We start from the raw sequence: 19,347 nt of genomic DNA on the forward strand, positions 1-19,347 counted from the left end.
ACCAAGTCAATATTTGATAAAGTTTTTCATTATTTGGAGATAAGTCAGTCATTATTTTGAGATTGTTACACACCAGTTTGAGAGAGTTTCTCATTATAATGATTTGCAGGATCTTTTTTTTTTAATCACACTGGTGGAAATGTGCTTCCATAAAAACTAGTTGAGTGGAAAAGCTTAAAGATTAAACATGCTTTGTGCTCCAGGATACCAATGAACTTCACAAACACTGCACTGCTTACCATTAATGATTTCATCCTTCACTTTATGCAACTCACGTACAACTTCATCCAAAATTTCCTGTTAAAAAAAAACTGCTTGTGAGTTCAATAACACAGGGTGTGTAAATCATTAATCTACAAAGTACAAGACCCATAAAATCCTTTACTGTGATAAACTGCTGATGATGTTGATGAAACCAACCTGTTTCATCCTGTCAAATTCTGTGTCTGATTCACTAGTGCTGCCGATGGGTCTCACTCTGCAACACAGAAGGATAAATTAATTAACATTATACACTACATATTTAAAGATTATGTGCTGTTGAAAGTTTTTGCTAAACATAACCACAGTTTAGACAATTCTTGGTCATTCAATATTTAATTTCTGTTATTCCCACTAGTGCCTGCAGTGCAACAAAATGAGATTCATGCTGAAATCCCTGTGGTTACTGCCTGAGGTTTGCTGTTTAATATTCAGACTGCACTCCTTAAACTCCTCCTCCTCTTATCTACAGACCTGGACACCAGTGAAGACTTTTCTGCAGAGTTGGATCGTTCCCATGGCTTCTTCACAGCATCTGGCAAAGAGGAAAAGAATAAATAACATTATAGCTGCTGTGCAGCGATGGGTCGGGTCCGGCCATTTTTAGGCAATTCTGAGCAACAAGCAGAAGAATTGGAAGACATTTAGGAATTTAGCAACACAATCTGCCTTTTGCATCAGCTGAGGCTTAAACTCACAATCTCTGAGACTAAGAATCAATTTCTACCTCACTGATCTAATTAGTCAGTGACAATTCATGTGTAGCTTCACAAAATGACTAAGCCAGATGTGCAGGTTTAGCAGCCGTCCATGCATGGAAAAGCAGATTTCAAACCACTGTAAAAAATTCAGTTATCGAAACAAAAATCTGAAAATACACATATTGCATCTAGACAGCATGGAGATGTTGGTAATTTGTTTGTAACAATGATTGATTTGCTCCATAAGTGAAAAACTGATGTTTAAAATTTCCATTTTTACATTGACTCCAATTGTTCACATTAGAGCAAAATTTAAAATGATGTCAAAAATTCAGTTTTTGAGATACAATTCTGAAATTTGCCAAACATCATCTACCATGACTCTAGAATTTTGTCATTTTTTTCATGAACATTGAAGAATTATTTTGCAAGAATTTGCATGTATATGTTTACAGTACCATTTATAGTCAAACATTTTGATGCACTGTAGGCTCAATTTTTGATAAATCAAAAATCGGAGAAACATGGTTTTTGTAGGACAGTCTGAAGATACTCTGTATCAAGTTTGGTGTCAATTGAGCAAAAATTGTGGGAGGAGATAGGCTTAAGAAGTTTTACAGTTTTTGAAAAAAAAAAAACAGAGTGATGAACTTCATAATTTTTAATAGGTTTAAATGTACAAAAGTTTCTTCAGTATTGGGGCTACAGTTTGATGAAAGTTGTGAAGTTGTAGCACGTATGGTTGATTTGTTATGAATTTTCAAAATTTTGAACTTTAGACGCTTGCTGTAGTGCCATCATCAGGACTATTGGCTTGAGTTTACAGCTGAGGATATCTGGCATGAGACTGGACCTTTGTGCTGAAGAAGAAAGAAGAAGAAGAATACCTAGGATTACAATAGCGTCCTGACAGCTTAGCTGCCCGGACCCTAATAACTTCAAGCAACTCTGAAACAGTGAGCTTTATTACAGAGCAGAAGATGTCTTAAAATGTGTAGTTTTATGGGACTTGGCTATACAATAATCAGGTGAGAGGGTTGTTTTGTACCTGTTGAGTTCTGCTGACCTGGCCCTCTACCACTAGAGTCGTCCTGTAAGAGAGAGAAAAATTAATCATCACTGCACAATAGGAAATCTGTCACTTTTTAGAGGAATGGTTCACATTTTGGGAAATACATTTATTCTGTTTTTTTGTGTTTTTATGTTTGGTGCCAAACTATTTCTTGACCGGGCACAATTTCAAAGAGTTCAGGCACCTGACGCCCCATGTTATGTTTCCTCTAGACAAAGCCAGGCCCCTGCTTCTAGTCATTATTCTAAGCTAAGCTAATGGGCTGCAGACTCATATTCAACAGACAGATATGACAGTGGGAGCAATCTTCTTATCTAACACTAACATTTCCCTAAAATGTCAATCTCTCCAACAGACTTACTTCATCAGGTTTCTCTGAAGCTTTCCGTCTATGAGAGGAGGAAATAAGTACATGAGCAAACAGTGAGACACACATACAAATAGTTCAGGAACTGGCACAAGTAATACTCGTAAAACAGCTTATTTCCTTTTTTTGAGAAACATTTTCAGTAAGTGAGGCAGAACCAGGAAGAAAAAAATGAAAATGTTAGTTATGAAATGTGATAAACGGCTGACAGAACAGGTATTTTCTCATATTTCTCTGCATGATTAATTCAAGGGAGAGGTGACGTGTGTGTGTGTGTTTGTGTAGCTGTTGTACCTGCGAGCTAGTAAGGCATTCATCTCCTGCATCAGTCCCTCCCCACCACCTCCACTGCCTCCACTAGACCGGTTGGAGTCACTTTTGCCACTAGACCCGGGCGGACTGCTCTCATCCTGAAGAACACATTATAAAAAAAAGGGGTTGCAGTTTTTTTGCTTTGGAGGCTTTGGGACTGAGAACGCTCTTTTGTCTCTTTACCCCGTCCTCCCCCATTAAACACACAAATAACAAAGCTTCAGTAATTAACTACTGATAACGTAAAAAACCAGAGGGACTGGATCTACATCTCCTGAGCTTTCAGCCATGGAGGCTCACCCTATGTACTTTACGTAGTTTGGCTCCAGCCAGTGCTGCAGCCAGCCCTGAGGGTTGGTGCTGGGCCCCGGGCGGGCCCCCAGGAGGCCCTCCACCAGTAGGCAGTGGAGGGGGCATGGGTGGGGGCACGGCCATTGGGGGCGGTGGACCCGGTGGTGGTGGCGGGGCTGGAGGACCAGCCATGGGTGCTGGAACTGAAGCTGGAGGAGGCGCCACAGAAAGCATAGCTGGGTGACCTGCAGAGACAGGGGGGCCTGGGAGGGGCACAATTTGATATTGGTTAATGGCTGTATGGGCTGATTGACCTTTTTTGCCCCTTGGAAGGTTGTGTGAAGACCGTCTGAAGAGGGATATGCTACACACTCTCACTGTCGAGCACTACTGCTTACTACAAGACTTCAGACCACTGGACAGCACATGTGCATAAACTGGAGATGATTAAACTATACATAGAGTGATATTGGTTGTTTGGTTGATTGTCTGATTATGTACAGATTAAATAAAGTTTTTTACATTTTCTACTTTACAGGCAGCCATTGATTTCATTTCATTTTAGTGCACTATCATAGTTACATTAGTGACTACGTTTAAATGCACAAAATATTCCGGTATTTGCCCTTACTTCGGAAAAAGACAATATTCCTACTAAGCTGTTAACGTGGCTAATGAAAGTGACTATTCCACTAATACTTCTGTTTACATGCAGCTGTGCATACTGCGATTAATGTCTCCTAGTATGTCATTTATCATGTCAAAAAAGTGGAATGGCTGTCGCTTGTGCCAGGATTTTTTCAAAGTTTTCCACCAGTGCCAGACTTGCAAACACCACTTCTTCTAACCAGAAGTGTGGGCTTTCCTTTTAGGCATGCATCTTTACCCCTTCTTCAAACTGTTGGTGAGCTGCTTCATGTACAATGCATCCATGACAACGCACAGAGCTGACGGTAAACAGGCGAGAGGCCGTGTGTCGCAAACTGCAGTAAAAATCCCAGTTGAGATGCATATTCTGAATGTGTTGTGTACATGTCCAAATAATGCTATTAAAACCTGAATAATACCGGCATATTAAACTTTCTTTATCAAACAATGCTACAGTCAGAATAAGGCCTAATTTGGATTATCCAAAAAGAATATGCTGTTTACGTGACCTGTACAATATTCAGAATACTGTCATATTCAAAATATTGATGTAATATTACTGTGCATGTAAACATACCCATTGTCTCAGGGTAATACAGCTGCAAATAGGAATGCTTTTGAAAACTCCACCTTGTTGATGCAGTCGGTGCATGTAGGAATCTCAAATATCTGAGCCAGCTTAAAGCAACAAAGTACTGAAGGCTGCACAGTATCCTTTCAAAATGTCTCTGTCTCCAACATTGCTTGTCAAAGTGGCAGCCAAAAAAAACCATTGAAACATTGTTGCAGCTTTTATAACAGTCACCGCCTGTCACTGCCCTAACCATGTGACAATAATGGGACAAAATAAAGGTGACAGAGTGTCAACTTGGATTGATTCAAGTAAGTTTTAAAGTTGCAGGATGACTTTGAGGTGCACAGTTAAGTGACTGAAAAACTCAGGCTGCCTGGACAGTGATATATTTTTCTGTGTTTTCTCTGTATTCCAGCACAATTGGATCTGTAATGTACTAAGATTAAGGCACAGACTTGGTGTGTAACTTGAGGGTGTTCACGTACATCGGATGAAAAGTGTCGAAATTAAAGTCCTTTATAACGCAGTCTTCTGATTTTAGGGGACAGAAAATAATTGCACAAATCAAAACAACCAGAAATAAAGTATATTTCATGTTTTTTGCAGATCCATTGCTGTCACTGACTTCCTGATGGTTATGACCCATGCAAACACATGGTATTTCCCCTGATGATGTTTTATGACTGCAGACATTTTAGGGATATTTTTCCTTTGGTGTGGTTTTCAGGAATTTAGACACCCGTTGAGCTGGATTGAGTTTAGGTGACTGACTTGGCTGGTGAAGAATATTCAAATACTGGCTTGTAAAAATACCTTGGCTGCTTGGCTGCGAGTTGTAGACTTTTTACACAGAAGACATTCTGGCATGTCACAGACAGAGAAGTACAGGTGTAATTAATACGTCTGAATTCCATTTAGCTGCTTTAGTTTCGGGTATCAGAGCCATTGTTTATGTTGTATGTAACACCTGTGCTTCTCTTGCTAAGACAAAGGCCTTTTATTTTGCTGTGCTGTGCTAACACTAAACTAAAACTAAGGACTCTGCACACCCACACAGGTGTTTTCACTTACTCTGGCTGATTAGAACTCTAGTCAGATTACAACTGGGTAGGGATATTCTGGAAATTATGGAGGCCACACAATTTTATGTGCTAATAACATTGCTAAAAGTTACAGGTGCAATAGACAGATCAAAAAGAGTATATAGTACATAGACTGTATAAAATAAGTGAACATAGCCACCGTGATGCCAAACATTGGTTTGTAGACTATAATTTTGAAGCCTTGAGTTTATAGATGCTAGAATGTAGTCAATGAATAAAACCGGTACACTGTGCAAGTGTCAACACCTAAATTAGCAGCTCGCTAGCTATGAAGGGTTAGGCCATAAGAGAAGGTTTGAGTTAGGGTTACATCTTGTTACTTATAAGGTGAGTCATGTCTTCAAGCATAATGAATTAGAAAGTAGATTATTGCTCAGTTTGGCCTCATGTTTATTCACTGCAATGTCGCGTTGAAGCAGGGTTCAAATAACCATCTGTAAATAAGGAACTACAATCAGCCAAGATTACACTTCATGAATGTGTAGTGGAAGTTGTAAATACACTCAGTGCACCTGTGGTATGTGCCAATATGATTTTTCTCAGGGTAATTTGATTTGGCCAGCTGTAAATAATGAAAACGCAAAAAGGCTTTTTGTTGGCACTGAAAATGTTCTGAGTTTAATGAAATAATTTATATTTTACCATTTTCTAGGACAAGGTGCAATATTTTCAATGTTTGCTTTTAAAGTAGGGTAATTCAAAAGTAATCTAAAAGTTATTGGATAAGGTTACACTTTTTGTTTTTATAATTCACTGGATTATGTTACTCATTACAAAAATGGCCATGTAATTTGTATTCAGTAACTGACTACATTTCAAAGTATTCTGAACCAACCTTGTCTGCTCTTGAGTTTGGTATTAGGCTGTGGCCATGGTGGCTTTTTGGAGCCAGAGATCACTGTATTTGGACGAGCGGGTGGAGCTACCATTAGATTAGCACATGGGTAAAGACCCATATAGTCTAGACCCATACCAGCCCGATGAGGCTAGGTACTGTTAGCATAGCAAATACTAATTCATCAGCTAGCGCTAGCTCGGGTTGGCAAGGTATGTTGCTGCCGAATTCGTTCCAGGAACCTGCACATTTGCAAAGATGGCTGGGGTTAGAATGATTAGGGTGAGGACAGGCCATTGGTCAGGGGATAGGCAATAAACAGATCTGGTTTCAGGTACGAATCAGCTGGTGCACTGTAATTCACGTTATCTGTCATATTAATTGGGATGCTAATTTTGACTAGCGAAAAACAGGCTTTAAACAAACACGTTACTTACTGGAAAAAAGAACAGCCGACATCTTATAGAGTCTTTTAGTATAACCGAATACTGAACAAGACATTTTTAGGTGACTTAAATGTTACAGTGAGCTGAAACAGACTGTGAAGGTTCCAGCTATGTTTAAAGCTATTAAAATGTACACAGTGTCATGGATACGCATTGCTAAGCTTTTGCACCAAGACATTGATTTTAGCGACTTGTCATAGACATGCCTTAAAGAATACCCTGCTTTATTGTCTATTTTAGTCTAAATGGGACCATAATTTACAAAATGAACGTCATGCTGCACTGAAGAAGACCTGAAACTAGTGATTGAGACCATAAACTCATTAGGAAAATGTTTACTGAGGTGATAAATCAAGTGAGAAGTAGGGTCATTTTTGCATAGACTTATATACAATTGAACTTCTTTTTGCAACCAGTGGAGTCGCCCCCTGCTGGCCATTAGAAAGAACGCAGGTTTAAGGCAATTTAACATTGGCTGCACTTTTCAAAGGCTGTGTCCACTTCTTTTATACAGTCTATGAGTACGATGTGTAAATACTTTGTTTAATAAATATTGTTTCATCCTGGGAACAGATCTGATCAGATGACATCAGTGAAAACACCTGTGTGGAAGCGGACTGTGGGTGTGTAGGGGCTTCAAGTGCTGATGTATTGTGTGCATGTGACACGTGCCTTTTTCATGCTCTCATGTAGCACTGTGGGTGAGGTGCACACACTACAGTGAGAATACACTCCCTTACACATGACCCACCCCCCACACACACAGTCACACACACACACACTGTACACAAGTAACATCCCACTGCTGAGAGACTACCTCCTCTTCTCTCCTCCTCATACTTACTGCTGCTGACCGTGGGGGTCTGCTGGGGGACGGGGGAGGGGGTCTTCTTGGGCGAGCCCCCGTCAGACACGGCAGTGTAAGAGGGGGGTGAGGAGGAGGAGGAGGAGGAGGAAGTGGTGGTAGGGGGCTGGGCCTGCTGGTGGTACACCTGCTGCTGTTGATGTTGTTGCAGATGCAGTTGCTGCTGAGGGTGGAAGGTGGATGGGTACTGGGGCTGGTGGTTGGGGGCGGGGCCTGGGGCTGTCTGACCTATCAGAGGAGGCAGGGGGATGGCCTCGCAGTACTGCGGGGTGAGTGGCAGATGCTGAGAATGAGGAGAGTAGGAGCCATCTGGCTGGCCGTTGGAGTGAGGGTGGGGCTGGTGCTGGGGGTACTGGTGATGGCCCGTCACGGCGTTTGGGTCAAGAGGTGGGGGCTTCATCCTAGTGCTCAGGGGAGGGAGGGGGTGAGCCAATGGGAGGGTGGGCTGTTGGGGCATACCCTGCTTCACAGGCATGGCCATCATAACTGGAGGGGAGGCAGAGGGGGGTAACTGGGCGTACATTTGCTGCAAGTGGGAGGCAGACCAGGTGCCATGTTTAGGGGGGAGCATGATGTCTTGTTGCTGCTGTTGTTGTTGAAGGTGTAGGTGGCGGGCTGCTGTGGGAGGAGACAGGGGGATCTGACGGACCTGTCGGCCCTGGGTGGTCACTCCTGCCTGGACTGGGGAAAAGGCGGAGGCGAGTGAGGTGGAGAGCTGGGAGGAGAGCTGGGCCCTGTCCCTAGCAGCCCCCACCTCTTTCTCCTGACAGGGAGAGGAGGAGGCGGAGGAGGAGGGAGGAGAGGAGGAGGCCACGCGGACGTAGGAGGGTGGCAGTGTGCTAGCTCTGTACTGTCTGTACTCTGGAGGAGTGTCTGGGTGGGTGGGAGGGGTGGACACTTTATATTGGAGAGTGGAAACGACTGTGACAGGCAGAGAGAGAAAGACAGAGAGAGGAGAGACAGGAAGAGGAGATGCAGACGAAGAGGAGGACGAAAGAGGGCAACAAACAAAGGAAAACAGAAAAGAGAAAAACGTGAGAAGAATGAAAAGCAACCAACTGAGCAACCAAGCAAGTAAAGATGAGAAAATCAGGAGCAATCCAAAAAACGGAAGCCAATAGCAAATAAGAAAGAATCAAAATATCATAAAAAGAACAAGCAGCAGAATGCAACATGACTGAGCCATGGTCAGAAAGCATATGGCATTTCCCCCCCCCCAACAGTAGCTGGAAGAAAGAGATGGCAGTAGAGCATGTTGCAGGGACAGGGGGGTAACTGATATCGCCACTGACAGCAGGGACAAAGGAGGATGTTTAAGTCTGAGTGTGTCTTTAAGGGGCAGACTTGAACATTTATATGTGTGCATGGATAAAAAGCATAAGGGCATACAGACTGGGGAGCAGTGGTTGAAACTAAGGCAGGAAACACCAACACAACCCACATTGGGAAAGCCTGTTTACCTTTGGGAACCTATTGTATCAGGGGCTGGAATCTCTGGTATTTGGTCAAGATAAAATCACCTGTTTGCTTTGGGAAAGTAAAGTGTGCTCTGCCTGACCAAACACTGATAACATCCCTCATTAAAAAAAAACCAAACCACAAAGCAGAGCAAATATCAATTTGCTCCTCAGTAGGGTTATTTGTCGACAGCTAGTGTGCAGCGAGGTCTTTCTGTTGACAGGTTTTCTTGCTTTTAAAAAAGGCTTGTGCAGCTAGGAGAACACAATATGCAGTCTTCGATTCATTTCGGTCTCCAGAGCAGCCTGTGTGTGAGGGAGAGTGTGTGTATGTTTATATAGCTGGGCGTGGGTGTGTTTGTTTAAGCCTCACCTGATCCCGATGTCCGTCGCTCCCTCTCCTTGTGCGCCTGCATCTGATGTTGCTCCATCATCCTGTGAAGTGGAAGCATGTCACTCCTCTTTAAGGTGTCTTTTCTAATCACTGTGTGTCAATAAATCCAGTCTGGTGTGTGGGATCATGGTGCCACAGGATTATAAGTAGCAGCAGCAAAGAGGATTAAGTTGCTCTGTTTTTTTCACCTGATATGTCTCGTTTAATATGCTCAGAGCTTTCATATTATACATATTAACGTTTGCTTCTCTGTGCAAAGACATACCTCCTCTGTGCCTCGCTTTCCTCTGAGGAGGGCCCATTTTGGCGCTGGACGACTGGACCTGAAAGACACAATGACAGAAAAACAAACATTAAAAAAACCTCAAACAGCAGTCAATTAATCATCAATCCAACTCAACTGTATCTATATAGAACCTTTCATACAAACACACGGCCCAAAGTGCGTCACACAGCAAAATTGCAACAACACAGATAAAAAAATAAAGAATAAAACAGGCAACAATAAAATACGTTTTGCAAAACTAAAATATTACAACAATAAAAGATTAAAAATCAATAAATAAGAGTTTATAGAATAAAATAAAATAAAATAAACACAGGGAATAAATAAAGTGAAAAACCAATGATTAAAACTAAGGTTGTAACGTTACGCCCAATTAAAAGCCTGATTTAAAAGCTAGGTCTTTAATTTCTTTGAAAATACAGAGAGACCTTCTCATTGTGATATCTAGAGGCAGTGAAGTCCACAGTTTAGGGGCATAAAAACAGAAGGCACTCTCATTGGTACTTTTATGGGACACACGAGGAACATTTACAAGTAAAGCTGAGTAGAGGACCTTAGTGATCTGGCTGGAACATAAAATGAAATCAGCCATCATCTGTACTATGCTTTTCTTGCCTTTATTAGATAGGTTAGCTAGAGATGGACAGGAAAGGGAGGAAAGGGGCGGGCGTGAAACAGAAAAGGGCCCCGGGTCGGATTCAAACCTGGGCCGCTACTCAGCTTTTAGTACACTGAGCGCTCGCTCGACCACGCAAACTACCAGGGCACCCCCTCATCTGTGCTCCTATACACATCTTATCAACAGCTCTCCTTATATGTGTAATTCTCTTCACTTTTTAATAATTCTAATGCTGAAACAGTTTGTCGATCGACAGAAGATTTATACATTTATAATCATTCATCTTTAGATCATTTTTCAAAGGTATACCCAGCCCCAGATTCATTCCTGCTGGAACGAGCTTCGTCTGCCTGCTGTTTCACCTCACTATATTTGCATTTTGCTCTGCGCTGTGTCCATGATTTTCATAGCTTTCGCTTGGATGCATCCTGCTTACAGTCTGGCACCTGGTCGCTACCTTTTTATAAACTCCTGACCTCACCTGCATGCTGTACACAGGAACAGCAGAATAAGAAGAAAATACAGGCAGACAGCAGAGTCCCTGCAGATAAACACACCACCACTAGTGAGGTATTACTTTTGTAGAGGTATTACTTTTGTATGAGTCTATAAACTGAATTTAGACAAATCCTGCATGGTGAAGACCCACCTTTAAGCCAAAAAGCCAAATGTCTGTCGTTCAAGCTTCCCATGTCTGAGCATTTTCTGCTTTGTCTCTGTTTTTTTTTTTTAATCAGTATAAACTGCACGTTTGTTGGGCAACACAAGCAATCTTGATCTCTGTGGAGATATACTGACCTCTTTCACAATGTTCTGGTGTTTTATAGACTAATGGTTGATTAATTAACTGATAAATCATAAAAATGGGAATTCCACATGCTAAACGCTTCCCCCCTTCAACACTGAATATAGGCGTTTACTGCAGTAGACACCATTAGAAGCGATACAGCCAGTACAGACAGTATATGAGCATCCTACAGAGAGAGACACAACTCTGTGACATAAATATCATGCTGATCTGTGACGGATGGCTCATTAATGCTATAAATTGATGCCAGCCGACTCCTGATATCCGTCACACCTCACCCGTCGTTCTCTTTAAACTTCCTCCTCTCCTTATCTCATTTCTTCTTGTTTTCTGTCTAAACTTGTTTCACTTCATGTTTGTATTTGCTCTTCCCCCTTCCCCCCATGCTTCTTCCTTTTTCCTGGTCTTTCTCTTCTGTCCTCTGTCTATGTTATGCAACTTTCGTTTGTTACATACAGTAGCTCAGCATGACAGCGCATCAGTAGCTTTGCTTTCTATTCCTTTAAATGTGTAGTCGTGCTGTGGAGTCACAGCAGATAAAAAACATATGCGCAACATGTGTGTAACATCTTTCAGCCTTTGTGTAATATGTGTGAGATCACTGGGGAGTAATTATGAGATACATTTCCATCTGTAGACAAGCCCTCAAAATTATAATAATAATCTTATATAGAATAGTGGCAGGAGTGAGAGCAGGACGAGGAGCTGTGTTTACTGCCTGAACCGACAGCAGCAGGCCTCATGTGAGGTGCTGTGACTTTACCCAGGAGAGCCAGCAAGCTGTTTATAATGTAATTTGCTCAACGTGTTGTCAGCCACAGGAATTTTAACAGTAAACCACAGCAGGGAAGAAACCTACAAGAGCAGAATAAACAGATATATCACAGGGACACAAAATGCAAATATGAAATCAAAACACTTATGACAATGTCCGAGGAAGTAAAAACACACGGGACTAGTCAGCAATAAAATCCTATCAACAAAAGATAAGCTCTGTTGTCTTGACAGTATGTCAACATTGTTTGGAGAAGTCAACAAGTTATCAGCTGCGTGATCTTCTCAGTTTAGCACATTGCTTGTTGACCAGCTACAGACACTCCTCGGCCCCCCCCCCCCCCGCTGAGTGACGGAGTTAGAGCCTCATTCTGGGGCGGCTATTAACAGGGCGCATCAGGGAGAGCGCTTATCACATATCACCAGAATACCAGTCATTAAACTTCAACGCCTGCCGTGACACCAAGAACACCCACGGGTGATATTTCCGTTCGCTGTGTCTGGAGCACGGGGGTGGTGGGTGGAGGGACCGGGGCAGTCGATATAAGGCAGAGCTGTGGCTTCAAACAGTTTGGAAACACAATGTGGATCACAGCGAGGACTGAAGAGAATTCTTAGGCCCCTTTTAGTACCAAATGTAATGTAGGCTTTTTATTTGACTCTTAGTTTTGGATTGAAGTGATCTTAAGACCAAAAGGTAGACCTCATCTCTCCAGTTTTGAGGTCTTCACGCTGGCTTCCTGTCTGTCAGATAACCGGCTTCAAAATAGTTTATAAAACACTTAAATGTTTACGGCTCAAAAACATTTCTGACCCTCTGCTACAGCATGAACCATCCACACCTCTTAGGTCTTCAGGGACAGGTGTGCCTTGTGTCCCCAGAGTCTGGACTAAACATAGAGAGGTTTTTTTATGCACCACATATCTGGAACAAACTCCCAAAACACTGCAGGTCTGCTGCGACTCTACGTTCTTTTAAATCAAGACCTATCTCTTTACCGCTGCTTTTTATTAAATGAAATATCTATTAATTTCTTACACACTGCACTGTAACTTTACTCTTTTATTTTACACCTGTCTTCACATAGTTGGCTTGTTTTCATTTTTAATCTCAAGCTCTTTAATGGTGTTTTAAGTGTATTAAAATGTCCTTTTATGATGTGTTTCTTTTGCACTTTGTCTCAATGCTTTTGATGTTTTATGCAAAAAAAATTGCCTTGTTGCCAAAATGTGCTGTATAAATAAACTTGCCTTTCAGATAGAGCACTACAAGAGCTTTTTATTCATGCGTTATGAGGGTTTCTGGCTAAAATGCGACTCTTTCTGCTGCAGACTCTTTAACTTATTATCTTTACTATCAAATCTAAATCAGATCAGTCAACCACTAATAGTCCAATTCAAAGTGCTTTACAGGCAGCTGACAAGCTAATAGCAAGACAAATATATATACACCCGAAAAATAAATGCAACATTTTTCTTTCCTGTTGAGACAAATGTGTGATTGTGGGCTATAAATTAAAATTGACTTTTGCTTCAACCCTTCTGTCCTCAGGCAGCAACAGACTAAAATACTAAACGCAGGTATCACCTGCTGATAACAACATGCTTCAGTTTATTCTGCCACAGCTGACCTGGTTAGTGGATTTCTTTTGTTGTGCTACTGTAACGAGGAGCATGGAAAAAAAAGTGACGGCTGGATGATGTCTTGTTTCCCTCGCTCTCTGACACTCCCCTCATCTCTGCTTGTTAGCGCATGGTAATTATGTGCTCTGCTGACAAAGCTGCACCTTAAAATGAGCAAATATTGTGACGGTTGAAAACACTCCTTCTCGGACACTGAAATAATAACTACATCCTTTGATTGGTCTTAATTAAGCATTTTAGAACAGCAACCCAGATCTTGAATAAGCTTTCAGATCACAATGAACGCCATGCTAAGAGTCGGTTGACAGCAAAGCTCTCTGACACCTTGCGGGCTTTGTAAATACAGGCCATTTGTTTAAGTATCAGCATGACTCCTTTTCTTCTATTTGTTTGCACCAGCAGCAATGTTTGTTGCAGAAACATAAACCTCCAATTAATGATATAAGGATATAAAGATACAGATATGAATGCAGCAAAAACATCATGTCCTGCACGCACCTGCCATCCACCTGTCAACAACTACAGTATGTTTTAAGGTGACACTTCAGGGAGTCAGTCTCGAAACAGAGTTAACACCTCATAACCTTTGTGTAGACGTTAATGAGGTCGATGCTGTGAGGGAGACAATTATCACCCCGTGCTGAACCGTCTTGAGTGTGTATCCATGCGTATGTGTGTTTCCGCTACCGACGTGGTGAATGGTACATGGTGCAGGCTGTTGCCATGGTGAGGGAAGAACAGGAAGCTCACGGGAAGAGGGGGCCTGATCAGACTTGTAGGCATTTTATGGAAGCTCAGGAGACCTGTGTGTGTGTGTGTGTGTGTGTGTGTCTTAATGTGATCAAAGGAAAATCAATTATTTCTCCCTCTTGTACTTCACTGTTCTTTCTTTAAACATTCAGAAGGCCGTAGCATTAAAACATGACAGATGAGGAACAACAGGCTTCTTAGACGCAGCACGAATGAGACAAAGACAGACAGATGGACACATGGACACTCTGCCACTTTCACTGAAAGGAGCAGTGTATGACAGTCAGAGCATATCTATGGTTTAGAGCCTGATTCAGGTTGTCTGCACACGGTTCTCAACATGGAGGTGGCAGCTAATGTGGCTAACTCCATAAGCAGTGCTAACAACAGCAACAGAGCTAACATTGTTAACCTGGGGGGGAACTGCATGATGGGCACTAAGCTTCCATGACAACATTATCAGTGGTAACCATGGTACGAGCGCAGTGCAGAGCGGCAGCAATTAGCTAGCCATAAACTCACACGCACAAACATGCACGTGCCGCTGAATAGTCTACCATAGCAACCAACAGAGAAGCTCAGATTACAACACAAACAAAGGCAGCATGACATCACTCTGTCCTCAGAAAGCCATTACTCAACTGTATCTTTACATAGCAAACAGTGGGTTGCTACATAACTGTCCTTAATGTCATTATAGAACCTACGTGTTTGTACTCTCTGAATATGAATGTTCTCTGGATGTCTGATAGTATCTGTCTGATAATCACTCATAATAAGGCTGCTGGTGTAGTTAAGGACAACCTGTCTCAGTTATGTAAGCACAAACTGCCAATAGTCCATGACAGATTGGTAAATCTCCCAGTGTGACCAGATACACTGTTCAGATCAACAAAGCTCAACACTTTCATTTACTGAAATACTGCATCTCTCTTTGGTGTAACTGCTTGTTACACACATCTGAAACTTCACAAGCAGCCCCAACTAGACACAGAGGCCAGTTCTTCATAAGAGGCCACAGCAACAAGGGTTAAGAACATGGATGGGTGGATCAATCCTGCAGTATTTACACTTAAATCCTCACAAGCTACTTATTTGGTATCGATTCCTTAAGTTATATAAAAACATGGGTGGCTTCATCACTTCCAAGCGTTTACAGCCCTTTTGGATGTTTGTGCCAAAGCTGGCCTGTGACACATGACTGCGGACACCTATGTAACATGAGAACAGCCGGGCACAGTCGCACACTTCCGCATCAAACATGTGAGAGAATGGCAAAACTTAGCTTGGTGTGGTGCCATTTTCCACGCTGTAGATTAAAATACAAGATGCACTTTTTGTGACGACACAGTGCCACACAGCAGCAACATGAGTAACCTCTTCAAACATTTAAAAACAACTCACCCTGGAAGTTACAAGGACAAGAAGATGCCCATGATGAATTTTTAATACATGTGTTTTTATATGGTGTGTGTCATGTGATTGTCCTTAATCTTTAATTATCTTTTTCTTTCTAAAACTGTTAAATTGAATTAAAAAAGTTTGGTATCACCTGTCCCTACTTGAGAACCTGTGGTTTAATATTCAACAATACACTGTATTATGTGAGATTATCATATGTCTGCTTATATAAATTTGAATCTCAACAGTAACTACAGCTGTCAGAGGAGCTGGCAAGGAGTGAAAAGTACAATGTTCCCAGCAGAAAAGAGGCGGTGTATAAGTATAAAGTAGCATAAATTGGGATCACTCCGGTAAAGAACATGTACCTCAAGACTGCAGTTGTGTAAATATACTTAGTTAATTTCCACCACTGAAAGCAACACGATGCATGATTATCTACACACCCGAACAAATAGGCTCAACTTCTGTTACCATGCAAGGCCAGGGGACATATTCCTCTGCAGACCGTCACTTACTGAGGATGATGATAGCTGAAGAAACCCTTCTGAGGACACCAGGTGAAATCTCTGGAGTCAGCATGATTTTCCACAGCCAGCTCAGGACTACACGATACTTTCTTTGTAACTATGCTATACTTTCAGCAAGAAATAACACAAGTAATGCGGTTAAGTGAGAGCTTAGGTAGGTAAGTTTGCCCTGCATGTCGAGGCCCATGATCCCACATCCAAATGCACCCAAAAAAAGTCGGGCTGCCATGTGAGCACGGTGGGGTTCGACACTGAGGCTCCATATGGGATATTTTAGCCACCAATAGGAAAGTCACAAGGACGGGATGGGATGACACCACAGTTAAACACTCGCAGATATTCTCTCTCAATATCTTAGACACACACACGCACACGCACACGCACGCACACACACACACACACACACACACACACACACACACACACACACACAGATTATAAGTAGCTCGTAACCAGAGCTGGTCAGACGCTATTTAGTAAACCAAGAGTAGGTGTGAGTTTGGCTTCAAATACACTGCAGGGTTCCAACAAAATTCATTCACTGTCCATGTATAAAACCCCAAAACTACAAATCTGCCAAATTAACTACATGTGTCTAATCAAGCTGCAAGCTGTACAGAGTGCTATGCTTTTAATTTGGGAAGCATTTAAAGTAATGCTTTGCAATTAATATGAAATGAACAAAAAAAAATATGTATCTTTAATAAGGACAAATTCCTGTCAGCAGCCAAACAGCTCCTGATACTGTTGTTACAGTGCAGTTCAGTGTGCAGCGTGTAGCTGCAGTACATGCTATTAACCAGCAGAGGGTAGTACAGCTTAGTTAAGCAGCTGCACTTCATAATGTCTGGCTACTGCAGTGTTTTGAATGTGGTCACATAATCAACAATTAAGATTATTATGCCATTTAAATGAATAGCTTTAATACTGTCTTCTCAACAGGCCATCTGTACACAGTCCTGTTAAACAGGGCAGAGTCTGATGAGACAGCGTCCATTAAAGAACGTCTACGTAGTCAAAACAAACATCCAAAACTATGTGGATTATTCGATTGTGGTTACCTGACATTCTTCTGAGAGCAAAAATAGATTTAAACTGCTCACAGATGAGTGTTTAAGTCCACAAGACGTAATTTGAACCAAAAGGTTCCATTAGCAGGTTTCCAACACCATCTTAAGATTCAAAAGACTTCAATCATTTATTCCTCCTCTGAGACGAGCCTCTTCATTTGAAAACGTCTAAGAAAAAACTCACTGTCTGACAGGAAGTCCAATACATAATGTGCACCTCAGTGCTCCATGAAAGCATCCATAATAAAAAGGTAAATTTATAATGGGATGGATTAAAGGGTCATTATGTAGCTTCCTATCAGTGTTCCTTATGTAGTCAAACCACTGTGCTATGCAATGCCACATGTTTTAGTGTCTAAATGCTATTTTCTCAAGCCTGAGCGGCATGTGTGTAGGTTGAGGGAGGTGAGCGGAGGGCATCAGCGCTGTAACCTACAGCACTGCTTTTTGCTAACAGCTGAGTGGGTGTTTCCATTTTAAAAACCCAGAAAACGAACGCAGACAGTCGGCCTTTAAATAGTGTTCAAAACGGTGCATTTAAATATCAGAGAGATTCACTTATCCCTCACGTTAGGACTCCTTACCTCCACTGTCAGGTGAGCTGAGGACATTGAGGGCAAACAGCATGGCGTTGGAGAAGGTGGTGGCCTCCTCCTTACTGGCAAAGTTCAGCCCATAGACCTGGCGGGCGTCACGCCACTGATGGAAGGTCGGGGTGGCCTGATTGTATTTCAGGCCCTTCACTATGGAGTAGTTGATCACCACCTTTGATAAGGGAACGAAAAACAGGCTGTGAGTAAACGCTGGCCAGACATGTTGGTGAAGTATTGACAGCTGCTGATGAAGTATTTCATTCAGTCTACTTCAGCAGGTGGTGCTGAGGGAGTGGACGGAGATTCTTACTCTTCTCCCACACAGTTTACCAGCTGTTTGGAGATTAAATACCAGTGTCCGTCTACAACACTTCACTCTATGATATTCTAACCTCTAAGGTAGAAAACCAGACACCAGATTTATCTAAAATGTGTCCTCAAATTCCACACTACAATACTTGAATACTGGTTAACACTGTTCAGATATTATTTTGGGTTAATTCATTGTCACTTAGTATAATTTTCTATGTGGATAAACGACCAAACGTGGACTTTTTTTCAGCAGTTTTAAACACTAAAAATTGGCATCAGGTTTATTCTGTGTTTATTTTGAGATAATCATGTCACATATTCAACAATATTACATCCAATCTATCTTAAAAGTAGAAGGAACACTAACAAATGACAAATTCCTAAAAGGCATTAATTGTAAATCAAGCTAAAAAAAACATTGCATTTTAAAAAGGGCAAAACCAGTGGTGAGCAGAGCAGAACAGAAACGGCAGCAAAACTATTGTTACTTAGTTATTATATTGACTCAAGGAGAAATAACAGGACTCATAAAAATAACCGTTTGAGTAAGAGTAAAAAAGTATCTTGTCAAACACTTCTCGAGTAACTTCATTAGATGTAATCTATTACATCAAATGTATTATGTTCAAACAGGTCCTCTGTAATAAAATGTCAATGTTCTGGGCTGACAAAGCAGGAAGCGCATAACATAATAATGATTGTTGCTCAGGTCATTTGAAAGGCAAACAAGGTCTGGACGTTAGGTCAGGGATGTGCATGTGTCTCTTCTGAAGGGAGATGAAGGCGTTTGATCTTCTGCCCTGATCCTGAGCTGTAGCCAATTGAAGTGAGGTAGTGGAGGAAGTAGGGCCACACCTTCATTCAGTCTGCAGTGTTATGATTGACTAGTAGCAAGCAGCAACCTACAGGGCTGAAAAATGAAGCCAATGCCAAAGTGCCAAAAACTGCAGTTCTTTGAGTGGCCACTTGAGGCTGGCTCCGGAAGTGAGTCAATCCTCACAGACATCCATACTAAAATGCCCAACCTTACAGCAGAAATAAACATGTTTACAGTCTGGTGCCAAAAAGGCTTTGGTCTCTATAGCTAATTTCAACATTTATAATAACTGAACAGGAAGTGAATTTTTATTAACTAAACCGTTTAAGGGCAGGGCGCTTTGAGTGACAGGCTGTCTGTGGATAGTGTCCTCGGCCTCTCAGTCAGATCCACCCCTTGCTCCTCACAGCGTCAGCC

General features: G+C 41.8%; 1 protein-coding gene across 4 annotated transcripts in view; it reads right to left on the reverse strand.

Annotated features, from left to right (window-relative positions):
* evla (Enah/Vasp-like a) overlaps positions 1–19,347 on the reverse strand; it is a 66,205-nt gene that overhangs the window by 2,944 nt on the left and 43,914 nt on the right. For 2 of the 4 annotated variants that reach the window (XM_033642764.2, XM_033642763.2), the window contains exons 3-13: positions 17,793–17,973; positions 9,592–9,649; positions 9,306–9,367; positions 7,455–8,396; positions 3,014–3,267; positions 2,696–2,811; positions 2,396–2,423; positions 2,011–2,053; positions 736–796; positions 421–478; positions 240–297 (exon numbers count right to left, since the gene is read on the reverse strand). In XM_033642764.2, coding sequence (XP_033498655.1) covers positions 240–297; positions 421–478; positions 736–796; positions 2,011–2,053; positions 2,396–2,423; positions 2,696–2,811; positions 3,014–3,267; positions 7,455–8,396; positions 9,306–9,367; positions 9,592–9,649; positions 17,793–17,973 — 1,861 coding nt within the window. Of the gene's footprint in view, positions 1–239; positions 298–420; positions 479–735; positions 797–2,010; positions 2,054–2,395; positions 2,424–2,695; positions 2,812–3,013; positions 3,268–7,454; positions 8,397–9,305; positions 9,368–9,591; positions 9,650–16,126; positions 16,361–17,792; positions 17,974–19,347 lie in introns of those variants that run through there. The other 2 variants (XM_033642765.2, XM_078175060.1) reach the window with 2 other exon arrangements.

Source organism: Epinephelus lanceolatus, chromosome 15, assembly GCF_041903045.1.
Source record: "Epinephelus lanceolatus isolate andai-2023 chromosome 15, ASM4190304v1, whole genome shotgun sequence".
NCBI classification, from domain to species: domain Eukaryota; kingdom Metazoa; phylum Chordata; class Actinopteri; order Perciformes; family Serranidae; genus Epinephelus; species Epinephelus lanceolatus.